Source organism: Haliotis rubra, unplaced genomic scaffold (genome assembly GCF_003918875.1).
Source record: "Haliotis rubra isolate DU_JTF1 unplaced genomic scaffold, ASM391887v1 Scf49, whole genome shotgun sequence".
Lineage (NCBI taxonomy): Eukaryota > Metazoa > Mollusca > Gastropoda > Lepetellida > Haliotidae > Haliotis > Haliotis rubra.
In genome coordinates, this window is record NW_025767179.1 from 1,657,775 (window position 1) to 1,684,970 (window position 27,196).

Genomic DNA, 27,196 nt, shown 5'->3' on the forward strand with positions numbered 1-27,196 from the left:
ATGTTAGAATATCTTACGAATTCATGAATGTTAATTCGGCTGAATTATGTTTGTCGTTTCTTTGTTAGTTTCGTCAGTGGTTTACATGTTTTATTTGTGTGTGTTTGTGCAGTCAATGTTTATAAGTGGTGTTGCTACTGCAATGTGAACTAATGTATTTTTAACTATAGAACTAACACTATGATGTAACGCTACGTTCTATGTTTTCAGGATAACATCACAGACGACCCATGCCGCCAAGAAGGGGTGGAAGAGGTCATGGCCTTCTTGAAGATGAACGTGACCTTCAACAGGTCATCTTGCCACAACCAGGAGCCCGGATTCATCACATACAGCCAGGCGTTCTACTCCTACTTCACCCCCGTCATCCTCATCATTGGACTCACAGGAAACATCTTGTCCCTCCGTGTGTTTGTCTCCAGAAATATGCGGAAACTCTCTGCCAGCACATACCTAGCTGCCTTATCAACGTCGGACATCATGGCGCTTGTATTTTACGTCCTTGTTGATTGGCTGAGGCGGGGACTTCCGTTTTTCTCGGGTCATCATGAACCCGAGTTTTTAGAGACGCATGGCGTTTGTCAAATAGCTTTGTATCTGTCCTACGTTTGTAGATTTTTGTCGGCATGGTTCATCGTTACGTTCACAGTGGAGAGATACATCGGCGTATGTCATCCGCTGCGGCGGAAGGATATTTGCGGAAGTAGATGTGCACAAAAGGTTATTGGGAGCCTCGTTGTGATCAGCATGTGTCTGATGATGTACAAACCGATTCTGAGTGGGGTTTACACACTGCAACCGACCAATGTTCAGCGCTGTACGGCTGATCCTAACCTGAAATTTGTATCCTTCACCCTGGACAGTATCTTCGCAGTCTCCATAACTCTTGTGCCATTTATGATCATCACCGTTCTCAACACCATGATCATCCGAAAGCTGTACATGCGATATCGCCGCCACAAGCAGTGTAATGTCATCACAGAAGAGAGTATCATCAGGTTAGAGTTCACCATCATCCTTCTTGTGGTATCATTTGTTTTCATCATGCTTAATCTCCCCTTCTTCTGTGTGTGGTGCAAACAATTCCTCTTATCCGCATCGGAAGTGGTGATCTTTCCGGGACTCCAAGGTTCTCTGCTCATAACCAGAGTCATATTCTACATGAACTATTGCATTAACTTCTTCCTGTACAGCATAACTGGGGCCTACTTCAGACAAGAACTGAGGATGTTGTTCGTTTACAGGAATAAAAGATACATGGAATACGGAAGATACTCTCGGAACAATTCAAACACACCCACGCCTCAGTCTTGGGTTTGACAAAGTGTCTATTTGTTTGCGTCCTGTTCGTGTTGTGCAAGCTGTCGTGGAAATTGTCTAGCTCTATTTGCTGTGTATACCACGTGATATTGTGATATTTAATTGCAACGGATTGTAATGGAATTGTGGGACTTCCTACATACATATGCTGCGTACAACATGTTGTGTATTTTCTACCCACGTGAAATAAGGAAGAGATGCAAATTCTGTATGATTAGAATTCATGTCAGTTTATTGAACTAAACAATACAATGAACGGTTAATATTATGTGTAGTGGTTTAAGTGGCCAACTGCAGCAGCCGTAGGTTCAAATCCAAAATTAGCTTTGGTTAAGATCTTTAGTATATCAACAGTGGTTTAACTTATCAGCGAATATGAGTTTCATGACAATGCTGTTCAAATCCGCGTCCGATCTAACTACCCCACTCATTTAAATTCAATGTATTCACAATGCCTGTTTTTCTGACTGGCATTTCCGACAAATGTTTAACAAACAATCTTACGAAGCAAAGGCGAAAAAGTATTCCGTTTGTCTTCCAATATAAAACCAGCACGTAAACTGCTTCTCCTATACATATTTCAGTGAAAAAAAGTAATCTCGCTTAAATTGACCATTTTAAATGAAACATTTGCTTTTCTGGCAGTTTTTCACTGAGACGATGGAACAATACCAAGACTCCGTCTGTCTCAGTACGGATATACATTCTATGCTCTCTGGAACAGTTCACATTTATATAGCCAGAAATTCTATATAAGTTCTCAGATAGGTAATTGTTTGTCGGAAATGTACCCATACCGTGTCATACTTTCCTTCAGTCTAAGAACATGTATATCCTCGGACTGATTGGGAGTGAATTGATGGGAATAGCAACATATTGTTGTATCTCAGTTGGAAATGTGTAGAAGTAAACACATGTATTGTAATCTGATATGCAAATGTGTCATGTACATGTATTTTCTATTTGGAAGCATTATAGTTTGAAAAGGTAAAGAAAGTTGGAAATATTATTACAGAAGTATTAATGAAACAGCGCGTCTGCGTTTCCCTTAGAAATGACCTAAAATTATGAAAGGATGCGAAACCATGAAGCAACGAAATAGAGTGGACAAGGAAGGAACATGGAAGGTATGAAGGGAAGTGAACGTTTCTAGAACAAGGAAATATTAAGGAATGTGATCCTGGAACTTTAACGTTATGCCTCTTACGAAACGAAACTAAGGTGGGTCCATGCTATATATCCTAACATTATTTCATATAAATATATTACCCGGGTGATTAAGGATGTTTTTTCTTTCTTCTTTCTTCTGTTGATTCCTTTATCGCCCTATTCGTTTCTCTTCAAGTCAATCCCTTCCCTATGTACATGCAGCCAAATCGTCATTTGGTCAGACCAGAACATTCCGTTCTTTTGCCTCACATGCTCTGCAGTGAAGTTGTGTTGTTTATACTGGCTCTCAAATGATAATATATTACCATTCATCTTGCGTATCCATCTAATTGGAACTGTTGTAAGATATTTATTGTTATCTATTATTCAATCAAAGATATCGATTCAGATCAAAGAAATGATTTGTGAAAGGTTTCATTTCTGACGCTTTTTAGCACATTCTAATCTGGTGTCGGGCTATCGTGCACGCTTCTACACATTCTACATGCGATGTGATATTACAGTGTTCGCCACACTCGAAGTGGGACTTAATGAACGCATTTCTACCATTGGTGGAATCCATATTTAATATCATGAAGACGCTGGCGTCTTCCGTAACTGGATAGTGATTATGTGTCTGGTGAACTCTAAATATTCAATATTTCCCAGCTTCTTAAAAATGAATTTCTGTGTCTCAGATTCCATTACTTTGTTGTCAAGATTGTTAAAATATTACTAATGTATCACATGTGTTCGCTTTTACTTGCTTAGTTACAATATTAACTATTGTATGAGAATATAAATAAAAGCTAACTGCCTTGTGAATTGGGGATTGTCCTAATTAAGCTTCTCCAGGAAACCTGCTACGGTTATCTCATTTGAAATCTCCAGTTCAGCGATCCAGCCATGTATGAATATTTCAGTATTAACTGTAGTATTGTTTCGTATTTGTTTGTCTCGATAATGGGCTGTTGACCGAACTTTCCCTTACTTTGAATCTTGTCGAACTTCAATGTGCACTTCTGATGTTTTGGAGAAATGTTTATCTGTAGTTATGCTTATGAACAGTTATGAGTTTATAATCATGCGTATATGTTCCAAATCTCAACTACGCGGTATTTGTATGGACGTGTGAACAGTTCATTGTTTCATTGTTTTCAGAAGACATATCCTTATATTTGCTCAGCATTGTTGCCTTTAACTGCGCATTAACGTTTATCCAGTGCATTATGTTTAAGTCATGGCTCTATTTAAAGTATTATGTGCGATTTCATTTGGACTATTACCTTAATTTGCTTTCAAAATACGATTTTTGATATCCCTAAAACAGTTTGCACGTTCTGCATCCAAGACGGAGAAGATGTGTGTTCAGAAATAATTGTAGTTCATTACGAATGACACGATTGCTTGCAGCTATAATCCTCGATCGCGTATGTCCGGTTCATTTAGCTCAATGCATGAACTGTTCATGGTGGTTCATCACCACGAGATCGTCCTTTGTGATGTATGAAACTAAAGGTAGTTAAGCATATACCTATTTCCAGTCGAATTCATTTATCGAAGCATACATATTTAGTGTGATTACAAGGCTTTTAGCATTCGGGATAGTTTAAACTTGGGTTCAGTAACATAGACGGACATTATACTGTAATGAAAGATCATATCGTAAACCAATGCATTTGGCATTTGATTACACATACAGTAATAGAATAATTAAGTGTGTACTTATATTGCACTTAACTCCATACATACAGTAGGAAAGCGAAAGCTAGCCTTATGTATTTCTTGGCATTATCGGACAATATATTCCAGCATATGCATGACCAGAGCGTTTATTCCAATAGATCAGCAAAACACCCCAACACAAGCATGCCAACTAACATGGACAATTCATATGAGCTACAATTATTACATATGACTGACTGACTGAGGTTTGGTTTAACGCCGCTTTTAGCAATATTCCAGCAACATCACGGCGGGGGACACCAGAAATGGACTTCAAACATTGTACCCATGTGGGGATTCGAACCCGGGTCCTCGGCGTGACGAGCCAACGCTTTAACCTATTACATATGACGAAAAACTAATACAGTCGAAGACACTCATTTTCTTCTGCCATTGTATTGTGCGTCTAGTTCATCGGTTGACGTTTAAGATCGTTGTATCTGCTTCCGTATACTGAACGAAAATGATTTTGATAAATTTCTGTTAAAAGTCTCACACACGTTCGAACGTGCTTTTGAATTTCCCAGAGGCCCATGCCAACCTTCGAGATGTTGTATTCACGTGGACTGGTGGTCTCGATCTGCTTCCAACACAATGGCATAACGTCTTCGTCGGTCACGTAACTTAGAACGTAGTCCCCTGGCTGGAGAATCGTAATAGTCTACTGATTTGCAATAGTGAACGTGATGATATCGATGAATGATGCATATATACACTGAGGAAAAAGAATAAGGGATCACATGAAAGCACACGTGTTCCTTTATTGTTTTTCCAGGTTTCCTCACAAGCTTTGATGCATAACTCGTGAACAAACCTGGAAAAAATAAAGGAACACTTGTGCTTTCATGTGATCCCTTATTCTTTTTCCTCAGTGTATATCTTCACTTGTTTAATTCTTTGATTACCTTCACACACTGAACTACAGCTCACTCCCGGCCCCTACACACATACAATGTGTATTCTATTGTGTGGTATAATGCAATACGTTATCATAAAACCATACATATTTTACAAGAAAATTTTAATTACTGGTAAATAGTAATAATATATTGAGATTTGCAGCCACCAAGGGTTCATCCATTTTAACTATATGTTCGGAATTTGTGTTAAATATATGCTTTATGTATTATTGCTATTGTTATGTTATAACTGTATGTATTCCACTGACGGCAGGTCTGTTAGTTCATTTCTATGAGACATTTTTACACTTGTGATATCGTTGTTTTAGAGGTATATGACTTTTAAAGGTTATGGTAATATTCACCTTGTAGAATGTCATGTCGTCTAGTGGGGTTGTGTCGGATATTTTGCATTAAATAGACTAATATATGCCAATACTCGCTTTGGTACCCTAATAGGATACGTGTCGGTTTCATCAAACACCGCCAAATGCAGTCTTCGTAGGCGTCACAATAAGCTATGCAGACTGACGCCACTTAGCGTGCCGGGAAGGTTTGATCTAGGATGCGAATCCCAAATCTCCTGAGCTTGGAGTAGTGCCCGTGGGTTTCACAGAAGGTGTAAATGTTAAACACCAGCATCACAACGGTCATTCCACCCACATCACGCTGCCATGCCGTGATATAACGTAATTACTGTTCAAAGCGGCATTAAACGAAAGTAATTCTCATAACGGCAGTTGTTGATTATTGCGATACTCATGATCTGCCTCATCGGAATCGTCAGATTGTTGTTTCATACTCTACAGAAATTGTATGTGAATAAAGTGTTTGTTTGTTGTTTTACGCCGCACTGACCAATATTCCAGCTATATGGCGGCGGTCTGTAAATAATCGAATCTGGACCAGACAATCCAATGATCATCATCATGAGCATCGAGCATTGGAATACGATGACATGCGTCGACCAAGTCAGCGAGCCTGACGCGGATCTTCACGAGTGTTTGAATAAGATGAGTAACTATTCTAAGATCGTTATCGCATGACCTGCAAACGTGTCGGGAACGTTGTGTTGTTCATGCTTCTGTTTTGCTGTCATGTTGCATAGCATTGTTAAAGTATTTATTCTGTGATAATCTGTATTATTTATATAACATTGTTTAGTGTAATAAAACATCTATGTCTACTAAATGTCACTTTATAATTTTCCCGGACGAAACATCTCGATGGATTCAGTTATGATTCATATATATTACGAGGATGAAGTTTTGTTAAGGGTTACTTGGTAATATTTAACTGACTGACTGAGTTTAGTTTTACGCCGCTTTTAGCAATATTCCAGCAATATAACGGCGGGGGACACCAGAAATGGGCTTAACACATTGTGCCCATGTCGGGCACTCACTATACTCACTCATTCTGGTTTTGCTTTCAGTTGATTGTTAATCAAAATGCTTTTATTTAACATTCTGATCTTTTTGCATTTCTTTGTTACTGGAACTATTTATTCCACGCATTTGTCAAGTGCATATCATGTAATGTGCATACGATTATAAAAATATAAAGCAAACGCACAACGCCATGCTCGAAGTCACAATGATCAGTCAGTATCTTTGCAAGATATCTTTTCTTACGTTTATGTGACTGGTACACATTTACACAAATATTCTTCATGACATCATCAACGTTATTTTCATTTCCCATTCCAAGAGTGTTACATCTGTAAACTTATTTTGTGCTTCTGTAAATGCCTACACGGAACTGCAAACACATTGCATTGAGAAAGTGGCGTATATTAAGATGATCCTAAAAGCAGGACTGTTGCGGAGTCTTCTTTTGAATAAAATTACTACAGCAACATTAGATGCCACATCCCCTATCGACCATAGTTCAAACGCAGATCGGGGCGGTGGGGTAGCCTAGTGGTTAAAGCTTTCGCTCATCACGCTGAAGACACGGGTTCGATTCCCCATATGGGTACAATGTGTGAAGCCCATTTCCGGTGTCCCCCGCCATCATATTGCTGGAATATTGCCAAAAGCGGCGTAAAACTAAACTCACCCACTCACTCAAACTCATATCAGACCTCTGTCTGTCAAGGCCCGATAGAGAACCGTCGTCAGACATTAATTGATCCCACATGTATTTTTAAGTTAGAACTGCATCAGTTCCACACTAAGTTGGATCCATCATTACTGCACGTCGTGCCTATGTTCTTCCATTACCAATACTTCATCCAGTGATCGATATAAACATAGAGGACACCGGGTAGGATGACATCCAAGAAGCCAGGTCACCATTGAGTCTGATAACCCGATTGATATTACGACGAGCATGAGGATTACAAGGTAACCATCTTACATTTTGAGTTACATGTAAGCCAATCCTACTTCAAACGCATGTACATTTCATGACAAAAGGCAGCTGTGTGATGGCCATGTGGTTAAAGAGTTCGGACATCACATCGAATACCCGGGCCAGGTTCCCCACATTTTGCAATAGGTGAAGTCAATTTCCCCACCGTGCTTTAGCGGGAATACTGCTAAAACCTTCCTCACTCATGACAAAAAAAAATGCCAACTCAGTATCGTCAGTATTTATCCCACATGTCTTAACACGAACCTAGAACACCCATCTTTTATTAAGACACTATATCCGTACATTCCTGGATGACCAAAAATCACAACACTAGGTATATTTTCAGAATAAGTATACAAAGATTTGCTTGCCGTGGAGCATTTGCTGCATGTAACCGTGACATTGTCCATTATGAATGAACGCAATTGAAAAACAAGTCCGAAAAGGCCTGGCGGTTATAGGGTTCTGGCGTCTTGACGCTGAAGTCCCGGGTTTGGGTTCCAAGTTGAACATTGTCTGAAGTCCATTTCTGGTGTTCCCGGGCGTGGTATTGGATTATGAATAAAAACTGTGTAAACCAATACTCGTTTACTGGAGGCTTATATAATTAAATTCGATATATTTTTTCGTGACTCAATACAACAAGCAACATGAACAAAAGTAATGATCATCGATGGCACTGAACCATTCAGACAATAAGATTAATGGCTATGGTACTTATAAGCCAATAATTGGCCCGTATTGTGCTATTGCCAATTACACAGTGGTTATAAAAAAATTTAATGTCCGAATATCAATCCATTCTAAACTTAATTACAAACACGTGGATATTAAAGTCGTCTTTATAATGCCGAAAATCTTAATTTAATTGGGATTCATATTATATCAGGAAAAAGAAATACACAAACACTCATTCACTTCATATTGCTTCTTATTTTCTGATTCAATATTGCAAGCAAAATTACCTCCAAACTGAGTGAGAGCACTGTATTCCTGTTTGTCGATGTTGCTCAACAACGATAAGTTTCTCCTTAAAAATATATTATTAATTTCTACGAAATCAATACAAAGTACCTCAGGTGAGTTGAGGTCCAGACATATTATTAATATGATATTGTTCGAAAGCTGATCGCTTTCACCGATTCAGCCAGATGAACTAGAAATAGGAGGAGACCATAGAGGCTGCTTCTCTGTTTCATGTATACACCAGAAAAGGGTTGTATGTTTCGGCAAGCATCAGTGGTGCGCATATAAGATCGTGTGATGACTAAAAGAAAACACAAAAAGGTCAGTTTCCTTCAACGCTTTAATAATGGATACGACACAATACACACATCATCTGTTTTGGCTCACATTGATACCCGTTACAAGTATGGTGCTAGAGAGAGGACCAGGCAACATGGCGTGTGTTTGATGAGAGAAAACCGTTCCCTTGTAAGCTGGCAACGTTGTACAATCAATATCTAGTGTACTCTACCCGTCATTGGATAACTGCCTGTACCCTGCGTGGCATACCCACAGTCAGTCGTTGTATCCTTGCGAGGGCATCTGTCGCCAGTCTTGGTGCAAAGTTGCTTCTAGCAAATGGAGATTTTGAACAGGGGTACAGGTGCATGTACCTGTCACCTGATAAAGTCCTAAATGTGCTCCAGGGTGGTTCAGGGTGGCGGGCCACGGAAGATGAGTCACTGCATTATTCTGAATGAAAGCTGTCACTGCACGAGACCGGTGCTGTCATCTATTAATACAGACCTTGTAGCACGAGGATGGTTATTAGAATGAGGGACAACAACTGGATCCAGCACTTTCTGAATAATCTGACCACCCGTCATATTCTCACGTTTTGTCACCAAGTCATCTACCAAAGACAACATTTGGTTAATGGTTTTGCTGCAAATGCTGTATTCCGCTGTCTCAAAACTTGTCCATCAGAAGAAGGAATCGGCTTTCAACGGACCAATGTATTCTTCGCCAAGTCCTCAGACTCTAGCGCTGCCGGGGTAAACACAAAGTCAAACGTGCATGTTGGTGATAATCACTCAGAAGAGGACGTTTGATGGCCCTTTTAGAGATTTACAAGGCTCCCATTGTGCGATTCTACATTGTTGTTGTGAATACCCAGCGAAATGGTAAGTAATGGTGCTTCAGCACAGTGCTTGTGGCGAATGGTTGTCGTCGGGTGAGCCTTAACAGTGCCGTGTCTACACGATCTGACGATCTTCACCTCATTGGTTTCATTTTATTTGCTGACCAAACGACTTACATTTGTTTAGTGGACATTCATTTCCCAACCAATTTCGTTTAAGGTCATCCCGAAGTTATGCACTATGTCGTACCATACTGACAGAAAATATAAAAAAATGTGAACATTGTAACCCATGCAGTTTAAATACCGACATGTGGTAAGTTCACAAACTGCACTTGCGAAAATTCGTAGTGTTGCTTCTGGACATGCTCCCATGGGTGTGTTTGAGAGACACATTCCACAAATACACTTGCAATAATTTCTTAAATGAACATTGTTACCATTATCACCATACATCAGCGGAATTGGAACTTAGTTCTGTTAGAGGTCAACATGTGTAGAGGTGCCTAAATTTTATAAAGGTGTATATATTCTGATCTAATCATGAAGGTCCCTTGGGCAAGACATTCCCCAAGGCTGTATTGAAAGAGGAAAAAAATTCAAATGCGACTCTTGCTTGAATGCTTTTAATCAAGGTTGTAACATTCAAGGCCTCAGTAAAGTTTTGAAAACTCATTAAGGTAGGCATACGGAGGACATGTCGCATCAGAAAGCAAAACATATATCCAATGGCTTTTGAGGTGCACAATCGACCTACATATGCATACTTGTTTTGTTTGTTACAGATGACATCGGTGGGGAAGGATCTGCTCAACATCACGCGAATATCTGGTATCATCACCTTCTGAAAATGATTCAGCTCTCAAAAACGTGTATGGTACAAAAGTGACATAACCCTTTACACATCCATAAGAAAGATCTGCAAAAGGCAGAGTCTATTTTTCTATTCATGAATCACTATTAAATATAGTGAAGATACAAGGTGTTCCCGAAAAAGAAGATATCGCATTATTGTATAGTATTGAATCACTTATTTTGTGACTTCAGCAAATTATTACTCTTCCCCAAAATGTCTGTGTGTCTGTTGACTGAGTTATGTCTTATTTCAATGACACAAACTTACATCCTATTTCATCGATTTTGAATCGGAGGATACATTAATATGTGGACACGTCAATAAACCTCACAGCAATTCTTGTAAAACTAACAGTCTCCTCGATCACTAATGCTATCAGTTCTACTTCGTATTACTTGGAATTGAATGCGAACACGCTGAAAGGCGCATGTACACGGCGCATCGTTCCAGACAACACACACTGGCCAATACTCAGTTAGGTCGTTATGTGAAATGGGGAAATGGAGGAGAATGTGCATGGGGCTGGGATGCGTGGCAATGAGAGTGGGTGTAGGGATGAGGAGAGCTTTTTAGTATCCATATTATCAGCCGCTCCGGTTTACCCGTTAATGTGAGGCACTGTCACATATATAATCAAAAGTGTCAAACTACATGTATTTTATATTGAGAGGGCGGAAGGTAGTGTAGAAGCTGGAATGTTTGTTAGAGATTGGACATGTTCCTTCATGGTTAGGACCTCCATGTGTTCCCTTTGAAAGTAGGTACCCCATGTTTGTTTGAGATCCACTTCACAGATGATATCGTGATTGGCATGTCTGCTGCAAACATATTTATTACACACGTGGTAGTTCGTAAAGGGGTTTCATAACACCATCGAGTGATTTGATTGGCTAATACGTGAACTTTGACATTACCGGTACTACTTTCATCACTCATTGAAAGGGGAAGGTCGTTTGATATCCTATAAATACAACATTTCCAAGAAGAAATACATTTTTGTAAACATTCACAGGCCTTGATTATCAGCGGTGTGTCCCTTGCCATGGGATCTATCCTCAACTCTGGTAATGTGAAGGCATTACTAGCATAGTCAAACACTATTCACACAAAACTGTTAGTTCAGTGACAAAGCTTAGGGCACAGTTGGTTATGCACCGTATCTTCATGCGAAGAGTTTCGACCTAAGAATTTTTTCAAACCTTTTTTTCTAAACCTGCATAGGACATGTCCACATTTCGTGAATTTTTCACATATACCTACATGTAGTAGCCATAATCATATGTTTGATCGGAATTCATAAACACGTGCTAATCAAATGGTCGGACACGTGCAGTGAACTTTGGTTTAGGAGATATTTGTTATAATTGTAGAAATGGTTTGGTATCTTTCATTGTTATAATCAAAGACAGTCCTAGGAGACTAATCTTCTTTAAATAGAAAGCACCAGCCTGTCATGGACACCACTCCGGTAAATCCGATCATTGTTTCCATTTCCAAATAAATATCAAATAAATGTTGTGGCAGATGATGAACCTGACATTTGAAATCTATCTGAGGCGGACATTAAAATCGATTGGCATTTATAAGAGAACATTACTTACAATCTCAATTACCACAAAAATGCTTTTCAAAAATGAGGTTGTATTTGAGTGTGCATTGTAAGGATTGTTTCGCAATACTGTTTGAATTTAATTGTCTACTAACAAGAACATTTCGAAATTCACAAGAAATCGATGATGTTCTCGTGACATTCTTGATTGCTATATACCTCTTCCACGAGTCTGCAACAATGATATTGTAACTGCTAACCTAGAATGTAATTTATATATATATAACATTCATATTTATTTAACAGTAGTTCACTTGCAATGTTAAATGCCTCATGTCTGTTACTGTGAAGTGAACGAAATGTTAATATACATTACGCAATTGTCGTAATCGCTCAATTTCTTCTTTCGATGTTCAAATGGATATTTCAAAACTGCTCAGAATGTGTATGGTTCTGTATTGAATTGATCCTTTTACATGTTCAGTGCACGATGAAATCAGCTATCATGATATTTTATGACATATTTGCTGATAGAAGCTAAGTCACAGCTGATTGAAAGTCAGAAGACATCAAACTTAAAATCACGTTCATATCTTACCATTCAAACCACTGACATTCTGCGGTAAACAGTCAAATTGAGACGCACCACTGTTTCTTGGTCACACGGCTGTGCTGACCAGTCTCATTAAAATGAAATCTTGGTGTTTACGAAACAAGTTCTTAGGGCTTCCCAATAAGGGTCTTGCCAGAACGACCTTTTTCCGACAAATTAGATCGTCGTTTATCAGATCGAGAAAGTGATAGTTGGAATGCGTTTTCATGGTGCACCATCAAAACGGCTAACGTGGGGTATTCCCAACGACAGTTCCTAACTGCTCAACTGATTCCTGTAAAACCATCGCCAATCTCTCGCTTAAATAAAATGGATATTCCAGACGGAAGACACTATCAAAACACATGGGATGTACTACCATACGATTTTGAACCATCTCTTGGATTCACCTGATGAAGGGGCAAGAAGTAGCCCAGAAACGTCATGTTGTAAATATTAAAGAAGTTGTAAATCCATACCATACGTTGTTATGTTACCTTCCAACTTCTAAATGCCCATCAAGCATCTCATCTCTTGGACATTTCAGCGATATGGCTGCAATATTGCCGATGTGACGTTAAATAATAACTCACTCACTTGGACATTTCAGAACTTTTTTTGTCCAGTCTTCAAATTGTTAATCGTGTACATGTGAAAGAAATATTTCATAATGTGGAAGTTGCCACTTTGAAACTCGAGATGGATGCTTTCTCACTGGCTAATGTCGACTTGTTGTCTTAGATATTTCATTTGTCGGTCAAGGTTGGGAAAGGTCATGCTGACGAGATTTGTCATTAGATCTTTGTGTGGCGGTAGCGCCACAAATCTAATTTTAATGAGATCAGGTTGAGACAGTCTGTTCACAGATTGGTATTGGTATGGTATTTGGCTTTAGGTCGACTTGGACCATTAAAAGCCTATTTGTGCCAAATACATCAACTGTCTTTAAACAAGAGCAAAACAGATTATTAATCAATCTGTTTAATGATCTGGTGTATGTCTTAAAACAGCAAGTACTCACTATTTTTCTCTTCTCAAAAGTAAGAACTCATCCCACTATCAGATCAGACATATATATAACAGAAAGCCGTAATATGGTTTAGTAGTCAATGCACATTTTATGGATATACTATAAATCACATTTCTGTATTATATCAGATTTCTCGATGTCTCGACATAAACTGCTAAATAAGTTGCGTCCCAAAAAGAAAGAGCAGTTAGAGAAAATAAGTTTCTCATGTATTGCACTTCCTACATTTAGCGTAATGTGACCTGGACATTCAATTATGTCGGCTGTTAGTTCCTGTATCCCACAACAGTTCCCAGCAGAATTACTGAAATGGTGTCGGACTCGTTTGGTTTGAGTCTGAATTACCTTACCTAACCACCTTGCACGCCACGTTTCGCAAGTTGGTCTTTCTTATTTCCATCCGGCCCAACGTGTGCTGGGACCCATACGATATCGGAATATATACGTTCAACTATTCAGAAGTGTATCCAGCCTTTTTATTTCCATAAACAATGGCGATTTGTGAACAATTGATATCAGGCTCAAATGCAGCACCATTAAATCAGTAAAACTAATATATTATATATTTTAAAACATATATTACACATACATATACATATATATATATATATGGTACAGTTTGACTCACATTTTCTTGTGACTGAATTCAGAGCATACAAAAGCCCTGGATTCAAAAGCAGCTAAGGAAGGGGAACCTACATATGCCCCAGATTCTGTCTAGAGCCGTACATGATGATCACCACTAGCACCTGCATCTCTACAGTGAGAGTATGGTTCCTTTTTGTGTCTCTCTCCACATCATCACGAACCAAAGATATTATGTAGTCAATGGAATCTTTCCGAAATCGGCATCATTGGCATAATTCCACTTCATTAAACTCAACAGAACAAAATCTGAATTCCTTAGGTTTTCTTTGTGGTCTAATGTTCATCAATTCCTGCATTAGGCTGGACAATAAACGCCATGTTGTCACCATGGAGCTAGACCTAGAACTAATGCTAATGGTAACGTTAGTGAGCTAATGTACCCCCTCCCCTTACGTTAAGTTAACGTTGGCCTAACGGGACGTTAAAGGTTAACGGCGCTTTGAGCAACAGGCTTTAGCTCTCTTAACGTTAACGGACCGTTAAGGGCTAGTTAACGGTCCATTAAAATTTAACAGGCTTTTGAACAACCGGGCCCTGCCCTGTAAATCATTATGGTAACTGAGTAATGCCAAATGCATAACACTAACTTCTCTTTCCCAGGCTGAGACCAGTCAATAAAGAACCTATATACGGAATGGGAACACCACAGCCTACACCAGTTCTGCACTGTTAGTTCGTAAGACAAAGCATTTCTGAAATGCCACCTGCATAAGGTCCGATGTAAACAGCGTTCCGAGATCTACATGCAGCTATTTGTTGACAAATATATCTGGTCATGATTCTGTAAATGCTACCATAAACGAAGGGAAAACATACAGTTTTCCTTGCGACACTAGCCAAGGATAGAGCTGAAAAGAAAGGACATTTGTCAATACACAATTTGATCTGAATTGAAGCTTTTGTAAGTTTTGACTGTGGAATAGATACTGTACCATTCTGTATTCTATTAAAGCCTCACCACGACAGTGTTTGTGTGGGATACCAAATAGATTTCTGAATATTATATACAAAACCGACTTTTTCAGTGTAGATCTGACAACTGAGGAATCTGGCTCACACATGTTGAACGTTTTCGGAAACCAAAACCCATCATCCCGGAATACAACGATGTTGATCCCATAGCTACGCCAAACGAAGGAACGAATACATTTTGTGACATGCATGGTGCGGAGGTTATACTGAATGGAAGCACGGTGAATTGGATATATCTTTCTCTCCCTGAAAAAGACCAAGAAAAACAAAGGAATGTATGTTGTCAATTACATATATCTGTATGGCGGTATTCAAATATAAACATAAAACCACCTTTGTGTAAATAGTTCATGTGAGAAGTATGACTTTCAAAAGTTACATCCTGTTTCCACACGTATATTTACAAGAATTATTTAACCTCTCCTTTTCCAGGTTTCTGCACTGAAACATGAGGAGGTGAATATACGTCTTCTACACAACCATTCTGCAGTTCTGTGAATCTAAACTTGTGCGTACCACTGCTGGATGTCCCTTGAAACACTGTCGACGGAAGTGAGGGAGACGCATGTACCGATTTCATTTCTTGTCTGAAGTTGTCGTCTCGGCTTACTTGAAAAGCTGTACTCTGTTACATTGACGACCAGCGGTAACTGGACAGGACGCTCGCCGGTGGCCATATCTCCCACAGACGAAACACTGCTGAAAAGGATGTACACCTTTGCGTTGTCCTGTTCGAAAAGGCTGATCATTAGCAGATTGAGAGGTATCATGCTGAAAACTGGCCTGAGCCCTAGGGACTTGAGACGATATCAAATTGAACCGGCTGGCACGTACCCTACAGCTGCGCTTCCCGAGACCCTGGACGCGTTGTTCTGAATCAGAGGCGATGTCATTACCTTCCAGTTGGTTGACCAACGCCCAGTCAGCTGGAGATTTGTCAGGTAGGCGAATAGGTTTATTCCTCTTTCTTTCCCCAAAAAGAACAAATATCGTTTCTATTTGCAGCAGACCTGATATCCCCTATAGAAATTAAAATATCGCAGTTGAATTTATGTTGGCCAGAATTACCTTTAACTTAAATTCAGGAACAATATCTTTCCCCATACGTGTTGCAACAAACAAAGGCAAGTGCTTAGATTACCTTTTAAGTATAGCATAATGATAGCGAAGAATAAAAGATAACGTTTTAGACAATATGAAAATGATTTTTACTTACTCCCTGATTACCAAGGATATTTGTCCTGCTCTTTCGGCGATCAGCTGCTCATCTATGCCAGACTCGTATTATAGGCGGTGTCGTTGCGTTTCTTCCCGACTTCTAAAACGCCACTCAAGGAAGGTACTTCAAGTTTACAAACCGGGAACATTTTAATGAAAACCACTTATAGAGATCAACAATATCACGTGATATTCAATGTCCGATATTGAATGATAGCCTTCGTGATCTGGTGGATCTTTTCAGACAGAAGGTCAGCCGCGTCAGACCAAAAGACATTGAAAGATGGTTCTTGTTGTGGCACAACCTTCCCTCGTATCAAATCCATAACACATATACAGCTAGGCTTGAAATATAATGTGTTTGATTAGGGTATCCATAATAACATACAAAATCAGAATACAAAATGCTATCAGGAATGTTTTTAAAATAGTCTTCAATGATGATCAAATGAGTTGGCAATTTTCCATTTTACGTATTTGTGTAAGTCAAAACGATAGAATATCAGTACGTCTGACGCGTTGCAGTCAGAAAATGTTTTGGCATATATCCAATACACACACACGTATGCATTTCCAATCCCTGTCGGTACAAAAACAGGGACGAAAAGAAATTAATAAACTGTTTCGGAGTTTCAACTTATTACAGTCTTTTTTCTCACCTAATCCTGAATTTAACAAAGATTGACTATATACACGTGATGATGACACAAAAGGCATTTTCTGTGATGATGATATGAGTTTTAAATGTTATGATGGCCCAGACTATATCTTTGACAGGTGAGAGTGTAATTGGTAAACCCTGATTTGAGCAGTATTGCAGTCTGTTTCACGATATGTCAGCAGGGATACCAATAGACTAAGGCTTAGTCTCTGAATATATATAATTTTGATAGTAACAAACAAGCCCATTTAAATTGAAAAGGAGACCCAGGGAGAGCAGAGATTCCTGAACCTGAGGAAATCTAGACTTGCTTTATTTAGGGCTTTAGCACTGCAGAGAGAGCTTGGCAGCAGGGATAATAATGTGGTTCAGGGACTGTGAGACAGACTAGGATACCAGTAGCTGCCTTCACATGTATTATGTGGAAAAAAGAACACTTAGGCTAACCTAATGTTGCTGAAATGTGATAGACTGACTTTTAACTAACAATACACGTTGATGTCTGTCTCCTCTGAGATATTGCTAGGCACTGTTCTTTGCGACTGACATGCGCGCTGTTCTATTTCCACTGTCTACATTTTGTGTTTCACGCTCATGTTTAACATTTGAATCAGAGAATATGTCGATAATGGTACATTTCAGTACTCCACACATCCATTTCCCTTATTTGTTCTACTAACGCAAAAAGTCTTCTTGATCCCTGATGCTATCAGATCTACTTCGCATTGCTGGAAATTGAATTTGAACACTCCGGAAGGCGCCAACGAGTTTTCGCGTTCATGTAAAATAGAGATGGGGGCATTTTCATATTCATCTCCTCAGCCGCGCCGGTTTATCAATTTCTTTGTGTCTATGTTCTGTACACATATATACGTGACCGACTATTGAAAATTGTGAAGACGGGAGTGGGTGAATGACCTGGCTTATCAGTTAGAGATTGGTTCCGCTTTAGTCCAACATGTCCTATATCTACATGTGATTATAGTAGAATCCCACCAGTTTGTTTGGGATTCACAACAGAGTGTACATGACGACAGCAAGTGAAAATCTATACAAAAAAATGAAATCTCATATAAGTGAGCGTTCATGTTTATGGAACGTTCATGGTACAGTGACGTAATGATCCCAGATGAGATGATTTCATGCAATTTGACGTCCATACGAAACATTCGCACAGACACACCCACAGTGCAGCAAAACCATAATATTATTTAGAGATTACGGCGCATTTGTCCTGTCTTTTCTAACATAAACTATACTGAGTCAAAATAGAAACTTCACAAAATGTAATTTGAAAAAGAATGAATAATTTTTCTCTGATGATACATCTATGTATCCGAAATGGGATCCCTATCTTTCGACTCTAGGAAAACGTTAGCAAAACCCACTCAAACCCATCCATTCGTCGTGCAAATGACATTAGTGCCAAATCAGGTTTTGCACGTGCAGTCGATCACGTGATCTTCGCATCGAAGTTTTCTTCATATGCACGTGTTTGCATTGGCCTCAATCATTGAAAAAACACTTTTAAACCACAGTTCTAACGGTACTTGAAATGCCACGATTGTCAAATGTGCAACGTGAACGTGCCGTTGGCATGTTGCAAGCGGGAAGATCAGTTATTGACGTCGCAAGAGCAATGGGATGCAGCCGTCGTACTGTGTATGACTTGCAAGGTCGTCTACAACAAACTGGCACCACTTCTGATCGCCCAAGGTCAGGTCGTCCACGTGTGACGTCACGAGCAGAAGACCGTCAAATCGTCCTACGTCACCTACGTGACAGATTTCTGCCGGCTACACGAACCAGGGCTGAGATGTTTAGAGGTCGACTGTCCTCACAGACCATTCGAAATCGGTTGTGGGCTGCCAATCTCTATTCTCGACGTCCATATCGTGGGCCAATATTGACGCCGTTCCATCAACGTCAACGTCTGCTGTGGGCCCAACGTCACCTCCGATGGACCCAGAGAGACTGGAATCGAGTCGTCTTTAGCGATGAATCCAGGTTTACCCTCAGATTCGCGGACAGCAGGCATAGAGTGTGGAGACGACGTCGTGAACGGTATGCCCAATGTTGTGTACAGGAAGTCGACAGATTCGGGGGCGGAAGTTGCATGGTGTGGGGTGCTTTCTGTGGGAACAACCGTTCCCGACTTCTGGTCATCCGTTGAAACCTCACAGCTGCTGCTGACCGCGACCAGGTGCTCACCCCTGACTTCGTTCCTTTCATGGCGGCTCATGGCCCAGGTTTACAGTTCCAGCATGATAATGCTCGGCCGCATACCGCGATGTTGACACGAAATTTCCTTCAAAACGCTGGAATCAACGTCATGGACTGGCCATCGAGGTCCCCTGACCTTAATCCAATAGAGCACGTTTGGGATGCACTTGGGAGAAGGCTTCGTGGTCTTAGGAACCAACCTCAGAATTTGCAGGAACTTGGCGCTGCCTTGCAAGAGCAATGGCGCAGAATCCCCACCACGTGTTCACAAGCATCAGGCAGTCGATGAGGAGACGGTGTTTGGCAGTGGTGAATGCGCGGGGCGGCCATACACGATATTGAACTGAGAAATTTCGCATTTTTATTCTTGTGACTTGACATTCTGTATACCCATGTTTTGGAACGGCGGTGTAACCTAATGGAACTGATTATGGCACTGTCAGTGTATCGAGTACATCACACAAATCTCAACAATGAAATAATAACAATTTAACCATCTTACCATCTCTTGTTCTTTTATAGTGCCCTGAAGAAAGAATGTGAAGTTTCTTTTTTGACTCAGTATATTATAAAAGCCTTCAGATTATAAATTGGTATGTTTCATGCTGGTCGTAGAATTATATCGTTTTATGCCCCTGGAAATTAGATTCATTCTCATTCTCAGTTAAAGAAGCCATTTCGTAATTACTGTTATGATGGCGTCCGCCTACAGTCAATAAAATAATCTCGCATTCATTAACGCATCCAAAGTCTTTTAGCAGTACGCTACACTTTACCACAATACTTCTACATTTAGGGTCGGGATAGAACGTGAAGAAAATAACCTTTGTGAAAAACAAATATTTGAAAACAACTGTTTATGAGGATGTTCATATTCCCGCTATGAAGTACAGATCAGAGAATGACCGTGATGGTCTGTGTTGTATAATTGTATAAATACCTCTACCAGTAACCTTTCCCCAAAAATATAAGATTCATGGTCGTGACATTCAGTTTAATTTAAAGATTATAACTATATTGTCCTATTTAGGGCACACTATGATAACGATAAGGTGTCAGGCTAAAATGACATATCGTACTCTCTGTGTTATCATGAATATGATCTCTTAGTGATTGTTAGGTATTTGTGCCACATCATATCAATCTGTATGTAGCTCTGATTTTACATCGTGTTATGATGCTGATGCATAGAATATTTTGCCGCCATCTTTGTAATGATAAGAACTTTTTGTGCATCCACCAAGTATGTAATATTGTTACGTGTTGAAACTAAAAATGCTAACCTTAAATGCTGGTCTTCTGGCAAATTGAGATGAAATGTGAAATAAGACCTGAGAGTTAGCTCCCCTAATATACCTAACAAAATCTTCCAGATCATACTATAATGTTCACAAACCCAGAGAACTGCTCTGGTACATGACAAAACTTTGTCTAAATATAGCACAAGCCTAAATATAGGGCACATCTCTCCCTCTCCCCTTACATTGATCCATAGGAAAGCATAGTTAATTGTTGTATATCCTTTTGTTTCGGTCCAAAGTAATAGTAAGGCTTGTGTCGTTTAACGGCATTTAAGTTGTCATTGTGTGTTATTATAATGCCTGAATAGGCACACATGGTGGATACCCGTGAAGGTCCGGGGTAGAATATCGATTTTCAGTAACCCAGTAAGAGGCAACTAACGGGATCGGGTGGTCAGACTCGCTGACTTGGTTGACACATGTCATCGGTTCCCAATTGCGCAGATCAATGCTCATGCTGTTGATCACTGGATTGTCTGGTCCAGACTCGAATATTTACAGACCGCCGCCATATAGCTGGCATATTGCTGAGTGCGGCGTAAAACTAAACTCACTCACACATGGTGGACGTTTACATCTTTGGTGAAGCATCAAACCCACGATAAGCCTACCACTTACCCCGCTCTTACATTATACTGTCCTTGAGCAGATTGCCATTCATGGTTTCATCGCTACTACCGTTCCGGCAACACATTTTGATTGTATTTGCTATATGCTGCTCTTTGATCATTTATACAATACGATCCCTGCGCATCGAGTGAGTTGGTATCATCCTAGCTGTATTTCAGAACATGCACGAACGCTTCGGAATATCTAAAATTATCACTCCGTCATGAGAATGAATTGTAAAAATGTTTCTGTCAAACTGCAGACTGATTGTCACCAGTTTCCTGTTTGATTCCACACCTCGTAGACGCTCCAAGCGTTCTATATTTACAACGCTATCTTGGTGTGATTGGTTATCTTTGATTTTTGGCAATACTGATCTTCCATATCCAATACGTGAACATCTAACAGTGATCCAACCACGAGCTCTTTGTTGTTGAGGGTTTCATCTCTCATACTCCTCAGTCAGGTAATGAAAACTGCCTTCATCATCATCACAACTTGTAACCTTTCTAACTTGATCAAGTTTGCATTTGCCCGTGTGTGTTTTCATTCCATTGACAACACCATGCAGCGATTACTGTTCAGTTGAAAGACAAATATGCATTTTATAATTGCCCATTTCTGTAATTAACTGTTGTCATATACATATTGAAACGCATCAGTATTACACATCTCTTCATACGTGTGTAATGGTGCCGACAACTTTGCTGAAGTGCCGTTCCAGTATGTTCTAATCATTACTTGTCTCGTCACAGCTACAATACATCCTCACATACATGTAAACTACAACCAACGCCTGTATTAGACACGAAGTACCACACCTAAACATAGATGTGTCTTAATGGAAACATAGTCAATTTCCATCACAAAATCCTGCAACAGACAATGGATAGATGATGATTTCGTTAGTTACGGTTTCCCGTGCTTGATCGAATTGCTACACGTCCATTATACAGAGTCTTACAAAATTGTCATTGCATTCTCGAGCACTTAATAAAATTACTTTGCGTGATTTTCGGATCATTTTCTGTGGGTTTTTATCATCAGTCGGTTTAACTATTTGAGTGTTTTGTGGCCACGTGTCATGGAGATCTTCATGTAAAACATAAAAGAAACTTTTCTTACTCAGACTGTGCCATATTCAAATATGAGGCTCTAATTTCATTTCGTGCGTTAAATGCAATCGTATGTGTTGAAGTAATATATTGCCACAAACAATAATATCAACTGAATTATCCTTGTGTCCGTTCAATGATTTAGTTGACTTGGCAAAATTTAAGAGGATACATCAGGTAATCTTTCAAAGTATTAATACGTTTTACAAACAAAATTAGTTTATTACCATTTGGACCGCCTCCGTAGTGTAGTGGTTAGAGTGTCCGCCCGGAGAGCGGAAGGTTGCGGGTTCGATCCCCGGCCTTGTCATACCAAAAGACGTTAAACATATGGTACTTGCGTTGGTGGTCCCTGCCTGGAGCTCGGCATTAATGTGTACAAAAAGGTCGGCTCGGAGTCAGTATAATGTGTCTGAGTTGGGTATTCATGTGTAACTGCGGCATGGTATCTCAGTGAGCTAGCCCTATAAAACCAGGCCAGTACAAGAAGCCACGCATACACAACCATGCACGTCGTCATATGAGCGAAATATTATTACATACGACGTTAAACTCCATATCACCTCACCTCATTACCATATATTGTGTTTTCTTATTCCATAATAAACAGTGAGGTTGCAAAGAGGAAGGAAGTTACAATGTCGAACATAGATATATTATCTGCTCTTAGAAGGTAGAACATATCAAATTTAACACATGGAATGAAATATGATCATGGAATGACATTTAGTGTGTGATAGAGGAGATCGATATTTCCAGTGTTACTGTTTTGTACTCTAAGGCAATATGCGACTTTCATGAGGAGGACTTGTATGTGATAGTTTTGTAAAATATCATTTGTAATGTATTGTATTATTGTAATAATGAATCCTCTCTCTTCGTCAAAGTTCAAATCCGCCCCCACACACACACACACACCCCACACACACCCACACCCACACCCTGATATTGCTGGTATATTTGCTAAAAGCGGCGGAATTACACTCACTCTTCTACATTTGGGAAGTATTTTAGAGAAAGAGTCACAATCCTAGCTATAACTATCTGTAGGCGGCCTAATATATTTCTTGTTTTCCGTGGGAATACTGTGAGGGTCTTTCCCGCAATCTCTACCTTTGGAAACAAGCATTTTGGGTATGTTTAGTTCATTTCGAAAAGTTGAAAACGCGAGATCACGAGGATGTCCCTGAGAGTATTCCACACATAATACAATACTGAAAACTTGAACTTCAGGTGCCCCATGCATGCCAGAGAAGAAGCTAGGACTGACTGACTGAGTTTGGTTTTACGCCGCTTTTAGCAATATTCCAGCAACATCACGGCGGGGGACACCAGAAATGGGCTTCACACATTGTACCCATGTGGGGATTCGAACCCGGGTCTTCGGCGTGACGAGCCAACGCTTTAACCATTAGGCTACCCTACCGTCCCGAAGAAGCTAGGAGGAATTACAGATTGTCTTCCCCCAGGGAATTATGCCATAGATCAATAACATAAATTCCGAAATGAAAACCAACTGTCTTAATTTTAAATTGGTTATTCTTCTTCTTACCCATAATCTTCTTGATACATCCTTTAACCACTTTCGAAATGTACAGCGGTGTTAAACACGAAACAAACAGGAAACGAAGGAACAGTAAGCCTGAGTCATTTCTATGCTACACAGGATTGTGTTCGTTATGTAATGACTTATGAGAGTAGAGCACATAAAGGAAGTGTTTAATATATTAGCTTCAACACATGTAAGTTAACCATTTTATAAGTCTATTGTGATGAATGCGAGCATGGTAGTTGAAGTTTCTCAGACGTAACAGCTCCTCAGTAAAACAGTTTTAAAGTTTTCGAACATGAACATGCTTGTGCCAAAGAGGCATGTAGCCACTACATATTGGATGGGTTCATACTCGGTAAGTTGTAGTGATCAGAAAGCAGAGTTGTGCGACATATCATTCCATATCAGTACATTTAATAACTTCCATCTTCCCCGGTAGTGAGTGAGTTTGGTTTTAGCCCGCTTTTAGCAACATTCCAGCAATATCACGGCGGGGGACACCAGGAATGGTATTCACACATTGTACCCATGTGAGAATCGAACCCGGGCCTTCGGCGTGACGAGCGAAAGCTTTAACCACTAGGCTACCCAGCTACCCCTCTTCCCGTATAAGTCAGATAAAAGCTTATTGTCTGTGTGAGAGTGTGCGCCTTTCTTTCTGAGTAATGATTCAATTTTCTATTTTAGTATATATGTAAAACGAATTCTGAGCATGACTGAGAACTCTGTACGGTGTTTATGTCACCTGCAACATACGGTATAAGTCAAACTTGAGAATTGCATCAAATATCATTATTGTCACATATGCATCAAGGTTGAAAACGCCCTCCTTTTGTCTACACTAACTTTGTGAAAGCTCAACTGAGCCCACTAACGTTCTACCTTGATCGAACATTTACTGAGCAAAAGTCTTATGAAGCTCTTTGGAATATTAATAAAGTGCATGCTCTATTGTACCTCAACGATGTGAACACCAAGGACTGGAGGTGTTGGAATATTGCTCTACATAAAGGGTAAGCTGAATATAGGAACGTTGAAGTCATCCTTCTTGTCACACAGCCGTGTGGAGAGTTTTTTGTGACTAAGAATCGTTATGCATTCAACGCTATATAAAACGCATGAGGAGGTCTCATCGTCACCTATCATGGCGCAATGCATGGAAATTATTATATCGTTCTGCCCAGTTAGAGTATGTTTTGCCTGGGAATACAGAATCCCTGGTAATAATTTGGGGACAAAGAAATGTTTTTTGCTTGTTTGCGTGTAGTTTAACGCTGCACTGAACTACAAAAATGTCAACGTAAAGGTTAAGAAGGTTATTTTCTACAACGGCACCCTCAGCTACTTTCGCGCGCGATATTTTGATAAGCATGAAGCTGTGTGATTCAATGGTAAGTGTCAGTCTGTGACAATCTGTGACACTTACGTTGCTTGTGTTTCTGCATTTCTTCGGAGTGCCTTTAGCAAAACATTCCAGATTTACACTGACAGTATGATATTTAACTAAGTACATAAAGACAAAGGTCGATATCAGGGGTGATTTCCCTGTTCAAGTACCATGTTCCTTCCTATCAACGTCAATATCTGATCATTACGTCACCGGCGAGCATTCAGTGATAAGATGATCCCTCTCCTGTGAAGACACGTGTGAGGTCTTGGCCTCGGAACACAATTTTCTCCTTATTCTACGTTCCCAAACCACGGCAGCTGTAGTAATTGTCGTTAAACCAGCTATTAAGATTTGGGGCATGTTTCTCCCAAAGTGAGTATTAAGCAAACATTGTAGGAGGGCATCAGCATTCGGTGCCTGCTTCTATCAGAAATTGAATCGCCATGCAGATGTACAAGTAAGCCAAATGCTCTCACGAGGTAATTGATAAACATCAGTCTGCCATAACATCTACGGCAACATATATGGCGTCTGTAACGTTTGAGGAGAGTTTGAATTAGGTTTGATGTGGCGTTAAAGATTGCTGTACACACGTAGTGTCTAATGCCGGTGACCCGTGAAGATCCGGGGTAGAATAGGTCTTCAGCAACCCATGTTCTTGCCATAAAAGGCGACTATGCTTGTCGTAAGAGGGATCGGGTGGTCAGTTTCGCTGACTTGGTTGACACATGTCATCGGTTCCCAGTTGCGCAGATCGATGCTCATGCTGTTGATCACTGGATTGTCTGGTCTAGACTCGATTATTTACAGTCCGCCGCCATATTGCTGGGATATTGCTGAATGCGGCGTAAAACTAAACTCACTCACTCACTCTAATGCCGGTTTTACAGTGCCAGCTCACTGAGATTCCATGCCATGGTTGATATCCCACTCAAACATTGTATGCTGACTCCGACCAATACTTTTTGCATCCCTTGATTCCGAGCGAAAGTGTAACCTACGTGATCGGACAACTGGTGATGACAAACCTAATATGGTTCATCGACTGATACTCAGTTGGAGAAACCCTAGATCACGGTTCTGGTACCAGTCATAAGGTCGCGGTACTTGGGCATACCCGTGGTCCCTAGTATGGTGATCTACCTTCAGTTGTTGGCAATATATAGCCTGTTTTTACATTATCTTGACATTTCTAGTTAAAATGTTTTACATTTAATAACTAGTTTTAAATGGATATATTTCATACACTAGTAGTTTTACTTCGTCAACAGGCTTATATTTTATAATTTTATTGATCTATAATATAACTATTAATTGTTCTCGTCACGATTTGGCTGAAATATTGCCGATGTGGCGATAAATATTAACTCACTCACCCACTTGGGTATAATTTTGACCAACAAGGTCCTTGAACCATCTGTACACAACATTTGTTTCTGAGGTGTATGTGTTGTATGATAATGACGCTAGGTAATATCCAAGCTATATGGAGAAGTGTGTATGTGTGTGTGTGTGGGTGGGGGGGATGTCTGTAAATAATCGAGTTTGGACCAGACGATCCTGTGACCACATCATAATAAGCATCGATCACAGTTGGGATACGATTATACATGTGTCAAAACGACAAGCATGGTTTGCTGAAGACTAATTATAACCCGGATCTTAACGGGTTTAATGATTTATTATCTTCTGCTTGTTGACAGGCGTATTGCCTTAGAACTGGTTAATTTCTACAGTCCTGTGAATTTCCTAGTGGTACAGATGGCTGGAGGTAAACTTCTCTCCTATTGTGTCATGGGATGCATTAATCACCCATTATATATCTGGTGTCGAGTATCGCTTTTAATGTTTGTCGTGTGACGTGTATAGTTTAGTTTCTGTTTAGATGTGAATGTTGGGTTACGCTGCAAACATCTCGTATCATCACGGATTGATTGTGATCC

General features: G+C 39.9%; 1 protein-coding gene and 1 long non-coding RNA gene across 2 annotated transcripts; one reads left to right on the forward strand and one right to left on the reverse strand.

Annotated features, from left to right (window-relative positions):
• The first annotated feature begins 216 nt into the window (after positions 1 to 216).
• LOC124291361 (thyrotropin-releasing hormone receptor-like) lies at positions 217 to 1,360 on the forward strand. The gene has a single exon (XM_046728344.1). It carries the CDS (start codon positions 259 to 261, stop codon positions 1,318 to 1,320), a length of 1,062 nt encoding a protein of 353 aa, XP_046584300.1. The 5' UTR covers positions 217 to 258; the 3' UTR covers positions 1,321 to 1,360.
• Positions 1,361 to 4,549: 3,189 nt separating this feature from the next.
• Positions 4,550 to 24,772, reverse strand: LOC124291381. Its single transcript, XR_006902200.1, has 3 exons — positions 24,757 to 24,772; positions 12,550 to 12,559; positions 4,550 to 4,909 (listed from the first exon to the last, which is right to left on the reverse strand). It is a non-coding gene; the product is annotated as an uncharacterized LOC124291381 (long non-coding RNA).
• Positions 24,773 to 27,196: the final 2,424 nt, after the last annotated feature.